General features: G+C 49.2%; 1 protein-coding gene and 1 long non-coding RNA gene across 2 annotated transcripts in view; one reads left to right on the forward strand and one right to left on the reverse strand.

Annotated features, from left to right (window-relative positions):
* Positions 1-19,897, forward strand: part of LOC119442650 (dual oxidase 2) — a 58,351-nt gene that overhangs the window by 14,019 nt on the left and 24,435 nt on the right. Inside the window, exons 10-11 of the mRNA XM_037707606.2 lie at positions 7,638-7,734; positions 8,450-8,637. Of these exons, the coding sequence (XP_037563534.1) occupies positions 7,638-7,734; positions 8,450-8,637 (285 nt within the window). The remainder of the gene's footprint in view (positions 1-7,637; positions 7,735-8,449; positions 8,638-19,897) is intronic.
* Positions 14,161-16,439, reverse strand: LOC125943300 (uncharacterized). Its single transcript, XR_007465727.1, has 3 exons — positions 16,206-16,439; positions 16,039-16,108; positions 14,161-14,250 (listed from the first exon to the last, which is right to left on the reverse strand). It is a non-coding gene; the product is annotated as an uncharacterized LOC125943300 (long non-coding RNA).

Raw genomic sequence — 19,897 nt, forward strand, 5'->3', positions numbered from 1 at the left:
AAGGCGTTGCGATGTCATGGGTTGGAGCCACATCACGGTCGTCTCTGGTGCTAGCTACGACGGTGCCTGAACCGGCCACTGCTTGAACTGCAGGTGGCTTCAGTTCGTCGATGATTATCTCGGGACTCGGCGGGGTGACTAGTCGCAGGCGGTCTGCTTTGACGTTGGCGGGTCGTCTTACAGGTGGTGTTTGAGTCATAACATTGCTTGATGACGGTCTCTGCAGCCTCCCATTCGACGGCGATCCTTGAGGCGTTCTTTCCATGGGGTACCACTTGGGCTGGCGGCTAGAATCTGCACCCACTTGGCGCGACGGCGGAGTGGCTATTTCTCGCTGGTTGCCACTGACGACGACTGGTCTCTCAGAGCTTGGCTGAAGCACAGCGCGGTTAGGAAGCAATGTAAGCTGTTTGTTGGGCGCATCTGGGGGCGGCAATTCATGGCCAGCCTTTTCCATAGGAGACCCTTTCGGGTGTCGGAGAGCGTCCATGTTTTCTCGGCCCGGGTGTGGTTTCGCTATTTCGCGCTTCTGAGCCGTAACTGGTGGCTCTTCAACTGGTTCTGCTAGGGCCTGGCTAGAACGTATTTTTGGCTGCCGGCTACGGTTCGCATTCGCCAAAAATTCTTGCTTCCTTTTCTCTATGGGAGACCACTTTGGCTGAGGGCGAGAAGCGACTGCTGGATCATGGGTCGGTGCCACCTCTATTCCACGAACACCGGTGTTCAAAGTAGCTGGGAGCTGTGAGACCGGTTGTGCCAAAGCTTGCTTAGGAGCCGAAGTCAGCTCCTCTGGATGCCTTTCGGTCGGTGATAATTCTCGGCTCGACCTTTCCACAGGAGGCTGGTTCTGTTCTTGGCGAGCACCAGCATCTGCGTCCGCCTCTAGTTCTCGTCGATCAGCACTGACGCCGACTAGTGGCTTTGAGCCTAGTTCGGCCAGCGGGCGACTGGCAGGTGGCGTTGCGTGTCCGTTAGCTCTTGCAGTCGATGTGAAATCCTGGTTTGTTCTTTCTGCGGAGAACATCTGTTGCTGCCTGCGAGGATCAATCACTGTTGCTTTCCGGCGATGGTGCCGACGTGATGAGACTGTTGTTGTGAGCAGCATCTAAAGGCAATTTCATCGGGCTAATAACTGCCATCGGTTTCGTAATTGGAGATTCCAAGGCTGCCAAAGGTTCTGCAGTCACGTCATTGTCTGATCGCGGCTGCAATTTATTGTCGACGTCAATGTCTTTCCTTTTCGATAAGCTGTCTTCCCGCTCTTGCGGCTCTCGGCTTTCTGCAGATGAGGTCTGGCCCTCTCTTGACAAGATGGGTCCCTGATCACGCGCAGTGATGGGGGAAGACATCTCTGCACTTGGAAAGCCCGCACCATCTCTCCGCTCGGAGGAGATACAACGCCTTGTACTGGGGATACAGCACTCCTTGAAACGTCTGACTGTATTCGCTCTGGCGTAACTATTTTATCGCCACCCTCGTGCGTAGAGATTGTGTCGGACAGGAACGTGGTCGTACTATGTGCGTCCGATATGTTACCATTGGTCGGATGCGAAAGCTCTACAGAAGAATGCAATGATCGCGCCACGCTGGGCGGCCGCGACGGCAAGGAGTCAGCCCAGGAACTCCGACGCCTCGCTGTTTTCACCATGTTACCTTTTTGTTCGGCGGCAGTTGAGCCTGCCACGTTCCGTCGGCCATCAGCCGGAAACTGTGGCCCTGGGCTTTCAGGGGAGTCAGTGTCATCTGAGGGACCTCTGCCTGCAGCAGAGAAAGGGCCCCCAGTTACATCACCCGGAACTGTGTATTCATCTCTCGAAATGAGGGCATCTTTTCCGCCCCACAAGTTTGGAAGGGGACCGTGAAGGAGCATCATTGGAGGCGGAATGTCCATGACTGGAGGCCCTTCTCTGCTAGGAGGAACGGACACCTGGACAGGCCTGTCTTTGAGGCTTGGTCCTGAAGCGTTCTCCACTTCACGCGAATCTTTGTCATCCCGCACTGTCAACAGCGGCCTCTGATTACCGGGAATAACCTCTTCTTCCGCGGCCGCGGGTCGAGCACTGGTCACATTTGTATTCGAATACGTTTCGGTCGGAACTGAAGGAGTCGACAACCTAACTGGTCCGACATGTCTGTCTGTGAGTTCTGTTCGCAGGTCCCTGATGTCGGCCTCGCGCTTACTGTCAGCCGGAACTCCATTCTCTGCCCGGCTGGACACTTTGTCATCTCTTTTGTGGGGCGGCATCCACTCTTGGGTAGCAGAAGATGGGACTGGTTCCGAGATGCTCCTACTTTCACTGTCATAAGAAGACGAAACTGGTTCCGAGGTGCCCCTATTTTCACTGTCATAAGGCGCAACTGGTCCACCCGAGTCTTTATCGCTCAGTCGAATGCCATGAGAGCCTTTTTGAGCCAAGTTTCCAATGCCGATGTCTGAGTCTTGCGTCATAGGCGACTGGTCTTTCTCACTCGTAACTGGCTTAGCATGCACGGGTGCGACTTCTTTGAACGGTCCTCCTACCGTTTCACCCGGCACTCTGTACTCTTGTCTCGACACCACGGTGGCATTCGTTTCATCCCAAAAGTTCGGAATGGGACCATGAAGTAGCATTTGCGGTGGAGTAGTTGACATGACGGGTGGTCGTTGCATACTTGGGGCTATGGGCTCTTTTACAAGTCTCTCCCCAAGACTCGGACGCGGAGTGCCGTCGAGTGCAATGTACTCTGTGTGGTTATCTGTGTCAGTCCACTGTGCTTGATTGCGGTCCACCGGAGCATCATGCTCTGTGCGACTCAATACCATGCCGTCCTTTTGGAGATGCGGCGCCCTGCGATCGGGAACAGAAGGTGGACTTGTTTCTGAAAGGCGTCTTCTTCCACTGTCATATTCTTCTAGCGCCCTTTGTGAGTCTTTCGAGTTGGTTAGAATCTGATGTGGGACTCTCTGATCTAGGCCGCCCAAGCTGACGTCAGGCTTGCTCGCCAAGCGTGTCTCATTTCCTACGCTCGTAATCTGCTTTTCCTGCGCTAGAACTACGTCTTTGACACGTTCGTCAGTTGTCTCGCCTGGCACTTTTTGCTCTGCCCTCATAGTGAGCGCAGCGTCCGTTTGGTTCCGAGAACTTGGTACCGATGCACCACGCTGGTCACTGAGCAACGGCGAACCCTTTACGGCAAAAGCCTCTTGTTCCAAAGCCGTCGGCTTTGCGACAGTAGTGCTCTTCCTGGGATATGTTTCTGTCGGACCGCGAGGGATAGGCTCATTAGCCGAACCAGTTTGCTTTCCTGCGACCCCTGTTTGCAGAACGTCTACGTCAAATATTTGATTGTGGTCCACCGGAGCCTCATGCTCTGTATGACTCAATACCATGCCGTCCTTTTGAAGATACGGCGTAGTGCGATCTGGAACAGAAGCCGGACTTATTTCTGAAAGGCTTCTTCGTCTACTGTCATATGCTCCGACCGCACTTTGCGAGTCTCTCGAAACGGTTCGAACCTGATGTGGGACTCTCTGATCTAGACCACCATAGCCGACGTGAGGCTTGCTCGCCAAGCGTGTCTCATTTCCTGCGCTGGTAATCTGCTTTTCCTGCGCTAAAACTGCATCTCTGACACGTTCTTCAGTTGTCTCGCCTGGCACTTTGTGCTCTGCCCTCATAGCGAGCTCAGCGTCCGTTTGGTTCCGAGAACTTGGGACCGATGTACGGAGGATCATTTGCGGAGGGGCGCTATACATTGCAGGAGGCCGTTCCGTGCTAGACTGGACCTCTTGTCTGACTGGGCGGTCTTCAAGATTTCGCACACCGGAGCTTGTGACCTCTCCATGTTCCTTGTCAGCTTCTTCTGTGCGTATTAATGCACGCTTATGGGGTACAATTGGCACTTCTGAGACTTCGGATTGCGCTTTAGTAGGTTCTGTCGGCAAATGAGCCTGTTGTTCGTCGATAATGCGTGAGCCTTTATCGGTAACAAGTTGCCGATCAGGTCGCCGTCCTGCGACAGTGGTGATGGGCTCCTGCTGTTGACTGGCCGGAAGGTCTCCCTCATCCCTCAAGGTCGTCTGGTTTTCCTTGTCTAGAACAACATTACGTTGGTCGGAAGTAAGTGTTTGAGCTAGATCAGAAATTATATTCTCCTTGGCGTCATGTGCTTCTATTCGTCGTGCCATACCCACAGATTCAGAGCTCAAAGGAAATTCAAAAGCTTGTTTCAGAGTTAAAGAGTGTTCATCTTCCTTAGCGCTTAATCTCACTGGTGCCATGTCTTGCTTTCGTGGGAAGTCTACGTCTTGCGTGGAAACAGTTGTCACTGATTCGTTTATGCCGGTCTCGCTGTCGCCGCCACGCTGTGCAACCTTAGCAGACGTGCCTCCTTCGACAACTACATACGGCTGCGCGGAAGGCTGCATCAGGTTATCTTTTGCAGCAACGGGTCGTGTGTAGTCTACCTCTTTCAGCGGGAAAGAGTTAATGGGAGCCACTGATGTTTTTTCGACATGTGAGGGCGTTTCGGGAGAAATATGTGCTCCAGACTCCGGACTGTCAAAGGGACTCACCACAGCTGCCATATCCCTGGACGGCATGTCATGACCGTCTGCGTGGGCCATTGACTCTCTGTCTTGCCTTGCATATGGGGCGTCCGACTTGGAGTAAGTGTCGACACTCTGCCTGCGCGGCGAAGCATCCGGTTTCGCTAATTGCGACGATATTTGCTCGCTTACCTCACGTTCCTCTGCGACGGCACTCAGCGCAGAGCGCTCACCACCTACGGTAGACACCACAGTATCTTTCGAAGACTGAACGTCAGAAGAAACAAATGAAGACTTAGACCGTGGAGGTACAGATGGCGGGAAAACTTCGTATTTCCTTGCGTCTACATGGTCAGAAGATATGTCAGTATCTGAGAACGGTTCCGACGCTGACGCTCGTTGACGGGACAATTCGTCAATACTGAACGGCTCAGTGGAGCTCTGGTCGTCGTGCCGTGTCCGAGGTGGCTGCGACGACTCGCTTCTCGCAGCTAACTCTTCGTCAGGCAGTTTCACATGTACTTCTTTCTTGGATCTTTCTATTGGAGGTTGTGGAAGTTTGATTCTCCCGGTGCTCGCCATCGTTTTTCCGGTGGATTTCACAGGTGCGGGAGGTTCCACTTCGGAAGGTGTCGTTAACGAGGCAACCAACGATGGAGATCTAGTAGCCATTTCAGATTCCGCGGTTTCCTCGAAGCTCGCCTTCAATGGTTTACCCGCCTGCGCCCGGTCGAAGTAAGCGATCATCTGTGGAACTTGCACCGCCAGCTCCTTAGATGAGCTCACGCTAGGGCTCTGCGTTTCAGAAGAACACGGTGACGGTGATATCTCTGAAGTAACGCAAGTGTTGATCTTTAAGGGTGTCAGTGACGGCTTTGACCCCTCTGCTGGTTTTCGTACTGGCACATCAGCTTGTCGGGCTCTCGCTGCCTCACGTTCGAAAAGCTCCCGAAGTCTCGCGGAATTGCTAGATTTCACGATGATGCCATCGCGGGGTGATACTCTGGTGTCAGGTAACTCCATTAGAGCTTTGACCATATCCCCAGACTTGCTCGGGGACGCCACCGTGTGTGACTTTCTGTGTCCTGCGGAAGTAGAAGAGACTTCAGGACACTGTTGCTGAGTCACACCTTTAGTTGTTGCCTTGCCTGCTTCATCGTACGCGCGATTGTCATGGTCGCGACCGTATCCAGATACACCCGAATTCTCCGCTCTAAACGGGGAGGTATGTTCTGACATGGAACCGCTAGCCGGCGCGCTTGCTACCAATCCACTTGGGCTGAACAACGGGCTGGAATGGTTGTCCGAGCTAATATCGTACGGTCCATGTGGCGAAACTAGTTCAGATGGGTGCGAGATATGTAGGTCCGGGTAGTTCATACTACTAGACTCGGTCATGTGAGTCGTCACGGCCATTTCAATCTCACGATCAGCGCCACTGTGCTTTCTAGGCGATTTGCGGCTGCCGCCAACTGCGCTGCTCGGGTGCCTCTTGATGCAGCGGTCGCGAATGTTTATCTCCATTTGCGGCACCACAGATTTGAGTTGCGCGCAGCGCTCCCGATATGTGTCGAACTCGTCCGCCTCCTCAACGTAGTCGCCGCCGTGAGCCCCGGGCGAGCCTCGGGCAGCATTTTCCGCGTACATTCGCAGCGTCGGCGACTCGACGGGGCGATCCGACGGAGCGTTCGCAGATACTGAAAGTGGGTTGGCATTTCTTTCCTCCGTCTTCGTCCGTCGCATTGGCTGTGCGTCTTCTGCGGTGTCATCTTCCCCGGAGGGCAAGCCCATCGTGGCCATGCGACTCCTGCGCGGCGCCGGCGCCGGCACTCCCTGGCGCTCCCTGTGCGCGTTCCCGTCGTTCACGTCCACCTTGGTGGCACTCTGGAACTGGACGGCGAAGCGCGGCGCAGGCGGCTGCTGCTGCTGCTGCTTCTCTCCCTCGGCGCCATGCTCGAGGCAACTGCACTCCGCGTTGGAAAGGTCGACGTACGTGAATACCTGCGACTGCTTGGCGCGTCCCGTCCGGCTGCGGTGCCGGCGGCGTTCGTAGGTTTCCGAGTTTTCGGAGCAGTGCAGCCGGTGGTACTTGGTGGCCGTGTAGGACTCGAAGAAACGCGTCAGGAGGAAACAGAGCAGGATCAGGAGCATCAGGAACAAGAGGGCTATGAAAACCACCAAAGCGACGAGAAGCGGCATCATCACGACGGCGTCGTCGTCGTGGTCGATGAGGATATCGGTGTCGCTGCCGACCAGCCGCCGTTTGTCGGCCGCTGCCTTGGCTGTGGCATTGGTGGACCTCACGGCGACCCATGGATTCTGCGTAGGCGCCGCCGTAGGCAAGGTGGCCAGCTGCAGCAGCAGCAGCACGACCATCGTCGCGGAGCACACCACCGTTCGGGCGCCCCAAGTCATGGCTGCCCCCGACGCGTGGCCCCCGCGGCTAGGCCGCCGTGCCGAGATATTCGAGCTGCGGCTGTTGTTGTTTTGTTGATGATGATGACGATCCGTATTTATGGCGCGTACCCACTAAGCAGGATAGGCTTCTTGATGCTATACTTTAGCCCTCTGGCTCATACCCATTATGGGTGTGCGAAGACCGGTGTGGATAACGTGTAATTTTAAAAAGAAATTATTGATTGCCGAAGCGTGTATCAATGAAAAGTGCGATCCATATTGCTTATCTTGCCTACGTGGTGATTTATTTACTATACAATGATTATGGAACTTTATGTTGGCTCAGTGCCAATAATGCTCCGGCTCGAAGGCGCCAATGCGAATCGGCGCTATAGTCACGCTAAATCTCGCGAAAGTGAAATTACTCCCGAAAGCGATCATCCGAGGATACGGCCCTCGTTTTCAGAAAGGAAAGACCAATCATGGATAGAAACAATAATTCTTATGTGCACCCGAGGATGGTGTCATATTCGCGAGCTGACTCAAATTACTTGCGTCAAGCAATCCGAATGAACCCGAACATTCAACGAAACCTGCTGTTGCCATGGTTTTCGTACTTGCAAGCAGGCTGCAGAGTCAGCGAGTATCGGTCTTGGGAGAGGTAGTCTTCGTTTGTGAGCATAGTTGTCACTACATGAGGTTCTCATCCCAGGAAGCTCTGGTGGACGGCGGTATTGAGCCGATGATCATGGGCCTGAGCTCCCAGGCCGCGGAACGGGAAGACAACGTCATCGTCGAGGACTTGCGGGGTGAGTTGAGTGCTTCGCCAAACGTCCTAGATCCGTTTTATTAAACAGGCTGTTCATGAGCAGTCAAAATCTACTGGATCATCGCTCCCGAGTTCCAAACGCACTCATTGATAATGATGACTGAGAAGTTTGGCAATAAGCAGGCCAGGCACAGCAGTGATGAGTGTGAGCAAATTAGTGACAACAAACTTGTGGACGTAATCACAATAACATTGTGATTTACGTTAAAATTCTGCAGTTTGGCTATAAAGGACATCGTAATGGAGGTCGCCGGGTGACTCTGGGTACCGAACATTACTCCAGGAGATGCACCATGTTGCTCCTAAAATCAAGCTGGGAATACCGTGAAACGAGTGCTGGATGCATGGTACAAACACTGGTGTTCTTTCACACTTAACGAGCAAAAAGCGCATGAATCTGACGAAGACCAAGCCCGACAAAGAGAAGACACACACACAGCGAAGTATCTTCTTTGTGCCTCAATTCGTCTTCGTCAGATTCCTGCGCTGTTCCACTGTAACAAGGAACAACCAACAAGCCTAACTCTAAATGCTGCTTAACGCACGCAAAGAACGTCAGCCGATTACAGCTTCGTATTAAGTTATCAACGACCTCGAAAACTTGGCACAAAACGTGAAGCTTTGGAGAATTTTCAGTCTGCCGCCTTTTTTCGTCAAAGCTATCCTCAGCCGAACTTTTTGGACATTGATCGCAGGGAGAGTGTTCGGTCCGCTGGAGTTCTCGCGGCGCGACCTGATGGCGGTGAACATCCAACGAGGGAGGGACCACGCCATTCCGGACTACAAGACAGCGCGCCGCCTACTGGGCCTGAAGCCCGATTTCAACACTTTCAGCGAGATGGGCCGGTTGATATCGCCTATGCTGTACGGGGAGAACCCGAAGGTACGTATGCACGCTCTGCCGTGGCCGATTCCCGGGCTCTTAGGCGGGAAATCCCTCATCGTAAACTGCAAAAAATTTTAGCCCAAAAATGACTTTTCCGTTCAGACAAACTCGCCTTAATTGTTGCGTGTTTCTATTCCTTTCCCTGCAACGCTTCTCGGGTAGAGGAAGCTTCTCTTTAGAGAATAGAGGCTGGAGGGCGTTCCTCACACCTGCCGTCACCTGGACCTAGGGTCCAGCATCTGTGGACCCCGTGCACATGTCCAAAGAAAGTGTGCTTGCTTCTGCAGCATCTACAGGGGGCATTCACCGCCCGTTGTGGCTTTGCCCAGGAGGGAGGGCTACTGGAGAGACGATTCGGAAGAGCTGCAAATGCTGAGAACAAGTCAAGCCGATAGCTATATAGGCGATGGCTCACAGACAACAAGGTTGCCAAGCCACTATTGCAATTGTACTGCGTGAGGACTGCCTCCACGCTTTCATTTAAACAAAGAAATTGGGAACCACGTACTAGCTTTGGCTGACGCTCTTTCTGAAATTATCTTATATTATCCTGTTTAAATAGGCTCCCTCCAGTGTCGTTCGCTTCCGAACGCCCTTTGTATATGGTCATTTAGCGCCAAGCTATCTATCCTGTCTTGGTACAAGCACGTTGTTGTTGGTGGTATAAACATTTGTATTCAAAGGAGTCCTCAGGGCCTGCTTTTGGCTCTGTATCCAACAACATAGTGTCTAAGCCCGACTTCATTATAGTGAAGAGCAGCGAGTCGGCATAAATTATTCTGCCATCATACACAATTCCAGCAGCCAACGAAGCCAAGGCATAGGCAATTCTTTTTTTTTTTTATTGAGCTGGGGAATGAAATATTGTTACAGGTTGTTACTTGTTATCACGTCGCAATACAGGTGAGAGTCAAATTTTTCGATTAAGCTTCACGAGTCAATGGCTCGGTTATGAATACATGCCCGTAAATGCACAAGAGAGCGCCACGGAAGGTCAGCCGTCATGGTTATTGAATCGGTAGAGCAAGCACCACGCGTGTCATGCGGAGGTTATTCGTTCGGCCACCGCCGATTACAAATTGACTTTTCTTCCACTTTCCTTTTCCTTCATTATAAATAGAGAACTTATTGCAAATTAAACCTTAATCAATGGCTGGTTCTGCAGTTTAATAGACTGTCACGTAAAGCACGCACGCATGAAATCACCGGACGATGCGACCCGCCGTGGTTGCTCAGTGGCTATGGTGTTGGGCTGCTGAGCACGAGGTCGCGGGATCGAATCCTGGCCACGGCGGCCGCATTTCGATGGGGGCGAAATGCGAAAACACCCGTGTACTTAGATTTAGGTGCACGTTAAAGAACCCCAGGTGGTGCAAATTTCCGGAGTCCCCCACTACGGCGTGCCTCATAATCAGAACTGGTTTTGGCATGTAAAACCCCATAATTTAATTTTTAACCGGACGATGCAGAGGAAAAGAAAAAAAAAGTTATGCAAAGACGACGCTCGTCTTGGAATCTACGTGAAGCAAAGCTTTTGTGAAGCGGCTAATGCAAATACTATAAATTTGCCCCATTTCGTTCCTGCCTCTATGCCTCTATACCGATTCCTCTTATATAGGAATCGGTATAGAACACGAAAGTGAAACGTGTCTTCACAGAAGTAGTGTAATGTTTATTGCACATTGATATATAATGTCTATTGGTGTTTTGTGGCTAAAGCGCCCTTAGGCGTTGATGCACCCACGCTGACGCCTGGTGGCACGTCTCCTCCATCACGACTACCAACGTCGATGACCATGAGCAACCGTCGTGCATATGGAAGCTGCACTACGCTGCACACGCTAGCACAACGCGAAAGACGAAGCACGTAACTGACACACTAATACAACGCGCAAGACAAAGCACGTAACTGAATCGTCACCGAGTCAAATCAGCGCGTACAGCGCGTCGTAATTGCAGCCTCCGCGATCAACTTCAGAAACATTTTCAGAGCTAATTGCGGAGGCCACGCTCCGCTGTGCTGAGTACGGTGAACGCCACCTAGTAGTGCTTCTGCGAGAACGCGTTGGTAGTGCTTCTTGATGCCAGCGTCCCTTCGAATGCTGGCATCGAGGCGTCGTAGTGCTGAGACCACCGAAGCGTTCACTGTCGGTGCGCGTTAGTGTCATAATGCAGTACTTCTCTTTTCTGCTCGTAGGCGGCGGCACCGCCCCGAGCAAGAGCGCGGGTACACGGAGGAGTGTTAGATATATAAGGCGCGTCTGTGTAGCTCTCTGCAAATGCGTTTGTGGCGCAATCCCTTACAAAAATTTTTGTTGAGAATGCATTGAAATATCATTGGTCAATGTTGAGTATCGTATTGAGCATTCATTGTGAGTTTGTTGGGATATCATTGAGCAAAGTGTTGAGGGCTCTTGAATATTGGCCACTGAAATTTTATTGAAACACAATTGGGCAAGTCAATGTTGAATAGTTGTTGAGTTAGTATTGAAAGCACATTGTGCTTAGACATATCATTGTGTAATTTCTGTTGAATTTCTGTTGGGTTTGTATTGATGCAGTCTTGAAATGCTGTTGTGATTGTTCTGTTGACCAATTGTTGAGTGATTATTGACACAGCATTGAAAAGTACATTGTGCGCCTGTTGAGATGGCATTGATATTTCGAAAATTGCCACTGAAATATCATTGATATTTTGTTGGGCTTGTGGCATTTTAGTGCACTTAATTTTGAAATTGCTTTGCAATTTGCACTTGCATGCCCCGGTGCCTCTTCACATAACTTTCCCTAATCCGAACGGAAGCAAAGGAGCGACTGACATATTTCATGTACCCTAAGATGTAATATAGCGTGCACATGACACATTATTACAGTATATAAGGCACAACTGTATGAAACCTGAAGACATACGCTAGTGCCTACAGTGCTATTAAGTGTAAGGGAGCAGAACTATAGCACACATGCTCAAAAAAATGTAGCAAAAGTGTACACATGCCTAGTTAAACTCGCACAATTTTTTCTGGAAGATATACAACACCACCTGCACTTACAGCATAAAAAAAGCTTCCTGTGCCTGTACAGCACAGCACAAAGCAGGGTCATGAGAACTGAAAAGTATAACTTAGTGGGTTTAAAACTACGATGATGATGGATGAAATTGATAAATTTTACAAAGTTATCACTCTTATTAGCTACCTAAGGGACTCCTTGAACTCGACCTAAAAAGATGTACAGCAATGTTAAAAACAAACGGAAGATGGAAACCTATAAGCCTTCTTGCAGGAATAAACAATGCAAATAGCCTTATGTGTCACAATTTTACGAGCACTTTGGCAATTTGGTGTATGTACAGACTTCACAAACAGCAGCTCAAACAGAGATGCGAACGCTGAATTAAGATAAGAATACACACAAATGCTCACTCAACTTGAAGTTTATTACAGCAGAAAGAATTATATTTCACAATTACAGCAGAAAAAATATATTTTGTAAAAACAACAGTCAAGTGACTCAAAGGCAGACCTTAAGCATACCCTTGTAACTAACTTTGAACACATGAACTCTTGGCTTGCATGCATAAATACAAAAATGAAGGCCACTGGATACCTTACAGTAAAATGCTTCACACACCCAGTAAACACTCACAGAAGGGTTTACGGCTGCCTGTGAGTAGGCAAAATAACAAGTAAACTGGAAACAAATGACTTCATGTATATATATACAAAACACCTGAATCGTGTTTTTCAGAGGTAAACTTCTAAAACATTTGTGCTGTAAAAGCAGCTTACCTCCCTGGCATAAGTCAAGAACTGCACAATATTTCAAGACAGTAGAGGCTTGGGCTAGTCGGTGCATACTTGAGAGGGAAACACCGCAAAAAAACACAAGAAGACAAGAAGGGACAAGAAGCACTGGTGTGTGTCTCCCTTCTTGTCGAGTTTTTTCACGCTGTTTCCCTCTCGAGTGTGAACAGTATTTAATTTCTTGTGTTACTTTTGGGTGTGGAAGAGTTTCCTGGTGGCATTTTCTAATTTAGTGAGCTCATCAGTGAATTTTTTTCTGGACTTGAACAAAGCTAATGAAATCATTTCCTTTGGGCCTTTTTCACCCTACACAGCAACTAACTGGTACCTCGGTCAATAAAAAGCTAATGCAAGGCTAATAGTTTCAATGATATAATGAAGTGACATAAAATACACAGACAACTGGAGTGACACACAGTAACGCAATTCCCAACAGTGAAATAAATGGTCACCTGCATCATCAAAGAGCCTAGAACGACTCATTATAAAGCATGAGAAAAGGTTTCAATAACTGTACAGCCAGATTGGAGAGCTAGTAAAAAACGCAAATAAATGCACATACAAAACACCATTTACCACACTTGCGCACATAAATATATATAATTCCACCAGCATTTTGCTGCATAAAATATATAAAAGTTGTGACAAAGCAGTAACCGAAAGAGGGAAGGAGCTGCACTACCCATGTTGAAAAAAAATATCGAAAGTGACATACATGCATATTTAATCTGACAGAAAACGTCTTTCCAAGCTATATATTACAAAAACTGTACAACAACATTAAGAACAAACGAGATGAGAAGCTATACCATTCTTGCAGAAATGAATAGTGCAAATAACTTCATGTATCTCAATTTTACGGATACTTTGGTAATTTGGTGTGTGTACATACTTTACAAACAGCTCAACCAAAGATGAGAACGGTGAAATAAGGTAGGAACACACAATAATGCTGACTCAACTAGAAGTTTGTTCGTGACGACAAAGATATTAAGCACACTGGCCAACTTGACAAAGAAATAGCCATGCATGCGTGGCAGACAGCCCGGTGCAACAAAAAAAAGGAACGAAAGACGTGTTTCGTAGTATAAATATGCAGGTAAAAAAAAAACAGTGAAAGATGTCCTATAAGTGATACCACCAAACAAGCAGAGCTCTTTTAAAAATCCGAACTCTTTCCCATTAAGAGCAACAGATAGCTTATGCATTTGTCTTCTTTGCAATCAATAAATAAGGCTTCCATAATTTCTCTTGTGTTCCGGTCTTTGTGATGAAACAATTGTTCGTTCTACCCCTTACAGCAGAAAACACAATTTTGTTTAATCGCAAAGGCCACGCATACATGGTTTCTTATCTTTGTCAAGTTCCAATGTGTTTACAACCTGTCTTCAAGAATAAACTTCTAGTTGAGTCGGCGCTTGTATGTGTTCCTACTTATTTCATTATCCTCGTCTGTGCTGCTGTTTCAAGTACGCATGTACCACTTGGTTAGGCTGATAAACATTCTCAAAAGAAAAAGGAACTACCTCCACTCACAAGGTAGCCAATTCTTTACAACTAATAGGCAGAACACATCGAAAGTAAGCCTTCACAGTGTCCATGAAAGTAAGTCTTCACAGCGTCACAGCGTACACCACAGGGCAGAATAAAAAATAGTTAAAAATCCCACTTGACGCAGAGTGGCAACAGAGATGCGAGCTTCCTGGTGAATAAGCCTCAGATCAATGGATGTCTCTTGCGAGAAACGACGCCAAGCTGTTCTTGACGAACGACACGTTAGCACCTGGGCATTTGGTGCATGTGTAACCTGTAGAGAGGGGAATGTAGACAGAATTAGATAATGCAAATTAAAAATCTGTCACACAATATACATAACCACGCACTAAATATAAGTACGCACTACACGGGCAATTAAATATTTGCGTCTCTTTCAAGAGGACCGTCGCGAAAATGATGAAATGGATCGTTACAGTAAATGTTACCAAAGATACGCACAGCGATGTTTGTTTCACACCGGTGAAATATATTCCCTGCTCTCTCACAACACGAAAGACCATGCTATAGTACACAGCTGATACCAAGCAGCAGTCCGAATCTTCGGGAGCAGCAGGGCAGACCTAAAAATTCGCCGAGAGCAATGCGCGCGCGAGCGTGCTAGTGAGAACCGGCACCGCTTCTTTGAAGCTTAGTATCCGCTGCTGCGTGGCTAACAGGATTCCGCGCGATTTGTGTGCCGCGCGTTGCGTACGCGTCCTGTGCGCATTGCACGCTTGCGTCTGTGCAGTGAGCTATCTTCATGAACGTGCCATTCCTCGCCGCGCTAAAGGCGCAACCGCATGCACGCGATTTTCGAGCGACAGCGACAAGCGACGGCGACGAGCGACAGGTTTTGCCGTCGCGGAGGGCTATCCGTCGCTGTCGCTGGTCGTGTCGCCGGTTTCTGGCCAGCCAGAAAATATCGCTTGTCGCCCGGAAGTCAGCGCGACGACATCCGCTGGGGACAGCGATTGCACAACAACATGGCAGCAATCAGTCTGCCCGCTTCGATCTGAATTCGTTCTTGCAACTTGCTCTCTGCTGTGACAGCAAAAAATGAATAGTACAATCAGTCATCGCTTCACCTCATCGCTAGCTGAAGACAAAGTATCGGCGCTCTCTTGTCGTTATTATTGAGATCGGTTGTTTGTTTTGACGCTGTTAGGCCTGAGACGCCACCGAGAGCCGAGAAAGTGTTTTAAGTTTTGCTCAACAGATGGCGCCACGGCATTTTACGCTGACGGCATGGGACGGATTTCCACTGGAGATGATAGCATATCTTAGCTAGATCTAGATAAAACGTTGACCTTTTGATAAAATTGAGATTACTTTACTTGCGCACGATAACATTTATTTGCACAACAATGTAAATCCGTCGCTACTCTTTTTCGCGAGGTCGCGTTCATGTGGTTGCTCCACGCCGCGACACGACAGCGTGACAGGGTGTGCCTGTCGCGTCGCTTGTCGCTGTCGCTGGAATATCGCGTGCATGCGGTTGGGCCTTAACGGTGCTCGAGTGCGGCGCTTAGCTTGAGGCGCCGATGAGCCGTCTGGCGTTCCTTTCGTTTCTGCAAGCAACGCACATTCGAGTCGGCCCAGCTCAAAGAGGTATCAGAGAACGGCGGCGCGCTTGAGTTATCGCCTATTAAAAGCGTGCAGTACGCCTTAAACGGCAACACGTCACGTTTGATAAATATCCTTACTGCGGTTGGGGTGGCGATGTGTGATAAGGCAAGCCCGTCGGCGGCTTTGCCGACGTCGCCACCACGCCTCTGTTCATTTACGATGTGTATCCGTGTAATCATCGCGCCGATGCAGGACTTATCGGTAGGCTGTTCTCCGCACATACCGAAAAGGCAAAATATATTTTGCAGCACACCGCGACATTAGCCACAACGCAAATAGAGGCGCAGTTAACGACTACGCGAGAAAATGTGCACACTAGCCTTAAGGTATACGATGAGCCACTACAGATTAAGAATATTTTTTTAATATCGCAGTGTCGCTCCAAAGGCGAAGCATCGATTTCGATAGCAAATTCGTAGATAATATTACGAACATTTCAATCGAAGCAGCGGCGGCAGCAAGCGCTAGCTTCGCGCGCTTTCGCTCCAGGGCATGCGGTTTGCCTGCAGAAAGTGAACGGTGTGCTTAACATCTGACGATCGTCCAAGTGAAAAAAAAAAAAAAACGCGGCTATGTGCTCAAGAAAACGAAATCACTTACCTGTGTGCAGAAGTCAGGCTGCGGCTTTGTTCGCCTTCCTTCCATCATGAATTCTGCCGCGCAACTCATCAAAACTGCCAGGCTCGAACATCACCCGAAGACCAGTAGCTGCGTCAGCAAACGTCTTCAACGGATAAACATCTCACTTATCATCATAGAGCGATTTCACTAAAACTTGCGTCATAATGTCCAAAAACAAAAGAAAAATGCTTCCAACAAAGCGCGCGCGGCACGAACCACCGCACAAGTTCAGACGAGTGACAGAGTCGAAAAGCGGTCACAGCCTCAGTATCGTATTAAGTTAATAAAATCGTTCCTACTAAAAATAACCACTAAGATCCATAAATAATGATTGATAATTTTTGTTCATAGAAAACATAATAAATTTTGAAGGAAAACTTAATTTGTAGCGTAAAAAATAAATAATACGATTAGCAAAATTGCGACTACGAAACTAACGGCGCACTGGATACTCTTGCAAAAGACTGCTCACAATAAAGTCACGCACGCACGCACACACTTAAACACTCATGCTCAAACACTGGTTTGGCGTTTATTGCGTCACCTATGAGTAGAAGTTATTACTAATATCTTTATTTTTATGAACAACAACTTGTTTAAGTAGTTTGCAGCATGTTTGCAGATGACGCGGTAAAAAGTAGGGTATAACGTGGGCGCGTAACTGTTGTTTGATTTCTTTCATTTCTCTTTGGCCTTCGTTTGTTTCACTGAACATAGGAGAGCTACAGGCTTGGGAGGCTTCCATGGCAAGAATTTTATCGCATGCTTCTGCAAGGCGAGTGTCGGGAGCAGCCGCTGAGACAGCGATTAGCTGCGTAATGTTGCGGCTGTTGCTGCTTTCAACGCGCTGTGCTCTCAAAGCGCGTTCGTTGTTTGATATCTAGTACCACGGCCGTTGGATAAAAAAATGTATTATGCTTTCGAGACACAGGGTGTGGCACAGGAAATTCTAAGACCTAAGAAGTGTATGTTTACAGCCTGTGCGCGCTTGCATCCTACGGCTCGCACAGCGCGTCCGATGCTCAAAGGTAGCGTCGTCGCTTGTCGGCGCCTGCCTTATCGCCACCATCCGCGCTGCCGCCGTGTCTACTTTTGGGGAACTCCCCATGCACGCAGTCACCGTGTTTGCAAGTGAATTTCACATTCTTTTGCTCCCTAAAATGTGCGCATTTTGGATCGCACCTATGGCTATGCCATATGTTGTATGTTAAAACGACGATGGCATTTGTACGCCGGCGAGCAAGTCACTCGTGGGCGATCATGAAGATGGTTCAACGTCGCAGTTTCTACGTAGCGTAAACGGCTACGAAAGCGGGCTGGTCCCGGACATAGTACAGTCTAACATGGCGCCTCAAAGCGCGAGCTGTCGCAAGAAGACGAGGAAGTTACATGGGGCGCGCGCGCCGAGCAATCAAAGCGCTGAATGGTTTCGGAACGAGAGACGTACGCGTGCGCTCGTGGCCTAAAGGTTAGAGCACCGGGCTGCTGCGCTCGAAGGTCAACGTTCGGTGCCAAAGTCGGTCACACACTGTTCTCTTTTTACGAACGCGAGCCCAAACTAGAACCTACCTACCGCAAAGTGACAAGAATGAGGCAAAGATTGCTTCTTAATAAAGTTTTGAAATGTCGCCTTCATATGCGAGTCCTAATTAGTATATCATAAACTCAACTGCTACACAACAAAAAAACAACTACGAAAATCAACACAAATTACTCAATAAATTATTTATTGAGAAGCTCTCAATGGTAATATCATTGTGCAACTGTTGAGCGAACTCAAAGACTTTAGAGACTTTGTTGAAAGTCCGTTGATTCAACAATACCCCAACAATACGTCAATAGAAAATCAACAGTCATTTTTGTACGGGATGGGTTAAACGCTCGGCGATCTATCGTCGCGGACCGAGAGGTCGTGGGTTCGATTGTCAAATTTTGCATGTTTGTGGAACTTTTTCTTCTGGTTTCTTTCTTTGTATTATGTTCGTGTATGTATTATGTTCGTCTACGCGTGTATGAAGCGCGTAGTCGTGTAAGCGTCAGTGAAGTCTTGGTGGACCCCGGCATAAAACACTTTCGTGTTAAAAAGAGCGATCGTAGCTTATCGGTAGAGCATAGGGCTGCTGTGTCGGGGTTTAAACACGTAATTCACTTTTTTTCCCCTTTCAAGTATGAGCTATTCGGCAGAACAACAGCACCCAGCAGTCATGATCAGAAAAAGACCGGATGGGGTGGCAAAGAAATCTTCGCTTTAAAGATATCTATGCATTCTATGCATTCTATGTGAATAGCATTAGAGAGATTGGATGGAAACAACTTTATTAAAATCCGGCGAAGTTTAACGACCCGGACTCAAGTCTCCCATGAGGGGACTTCGAGGCCTTGCCTCGTCGCCGCCTCCCGGGCCCGCTGGACTGCCCACTCTTGTGTCTTGAGGTTGGAGCTGCGCAGAGCGGCGGCCCACTTCGACGCAAGAGCCTCCGGAGCTACTGCCATTTTCGCTGCTAACAGGACACTCCCAGAACATGTGTGAGAGTGTTGCTCTAGTTGCCTGACATAACTTGCAAAGAGCACTCGGGTATTGCGTGGGGAAAATGTGCCGCAATCGCACCGGACTGGGGAAGGTGTGTGTATGCAGTTGTCGCCAGACGACTCCCTGGCGACGTTTCAGGTTGGGGTGAGGTGGGGGCAATATCCTCCTGCCCAACTGGTAGTGCTTGGTGATGTCGTTATATCTGACTAAGCGTTCTCGCGTGTTTCGCACCAGGAGGGCCGAACTCGAAGAGGGTGTCTCAGACTCTGCGCGGCGGGTCAGTTCTCGCGCAGAGCGGTGTGCCATCTCATTCAAGTTAGGGGGGCCCTCCTCGTCGGTGAGGGTGGCGACGTGCGCTGGGAACCACATGGTCGCGGTGATATCGAAGTGCTGTCGACCAGCTTTCCTTGGGATCTGAAGAGCTTCGGAGGAAATGCGCCCCCGCGCGTAATTACGAACTGCGGATTGTGAGTCGCTAAGAACTACCTCGCAGAGGAGGTCGGTAAGCGCAAGCGCAATCGCAACCTCTTCCGCTGTATCTGGGTATTCTGTGCTGAGACTACACGCGTGAGTAAGCCGGGAGTTAACGTCTACGACTACCGCCGTGAACCGGTGTTCTTGTGTGTATTCTGCCGCGTCTACGAAGCGCGTAGTCGTCTTCCCACCAAAGGAGCGCAGCAGTGCCTTGCCACGGGCCTGGCGTCGGCCCCCGTTGTGTTCGGGGTGCATGTTTTGAGGGATAGGGGCGACGATCAGCGTGTCGCTGATGCCGATGTGTCTCCCTGCCTGAACCCTTTCTTGATTGGTAACTTTCTACTTTGCTTGTGGAGAACCAAGGTAGCTGTGGAATCATTGCCGCTATTTGTTGGCTTCATTATAGGCTAGTTTCAAGAAATTATTAAAAATTGCCCTCATTGCCTGATTGCTCTCGCTCAATTTTTCCTGTATAGTTATTAAACATCATCCTTCGTGTTTGAAAGAGAGATAGAGATAAGTCAGAAGGAAAAGGCAGGGAGGTTAACCAGGCTGAGCCCAGTAGGCTACCTTGCAGTGGGGAAGGGGGAAAGGGGATTGAAAGGGCAGAAGGAAGAGAGAAGTTCACACTTTGCACATTTACACAGACAAGCGTTCATCGCTGAGC

The sequence above is a fragment of the Dermacentor silvarum genome, chromosome 2 (genome assembly GCF_013339745.2).
Source record: "Dermacentor silvarum isolate Dsil-2018 chromosome 2, BIME_Dsil_1.4, whole genome shotgun sequence".
Classification (NCBI taxonomy): domain Eukaryota; kingdom Metazoa; phylum Arthropoda; class Arachnida; order Ixodida; family Ixodidae; genus Dermacentor; species Dermacentor silvarum.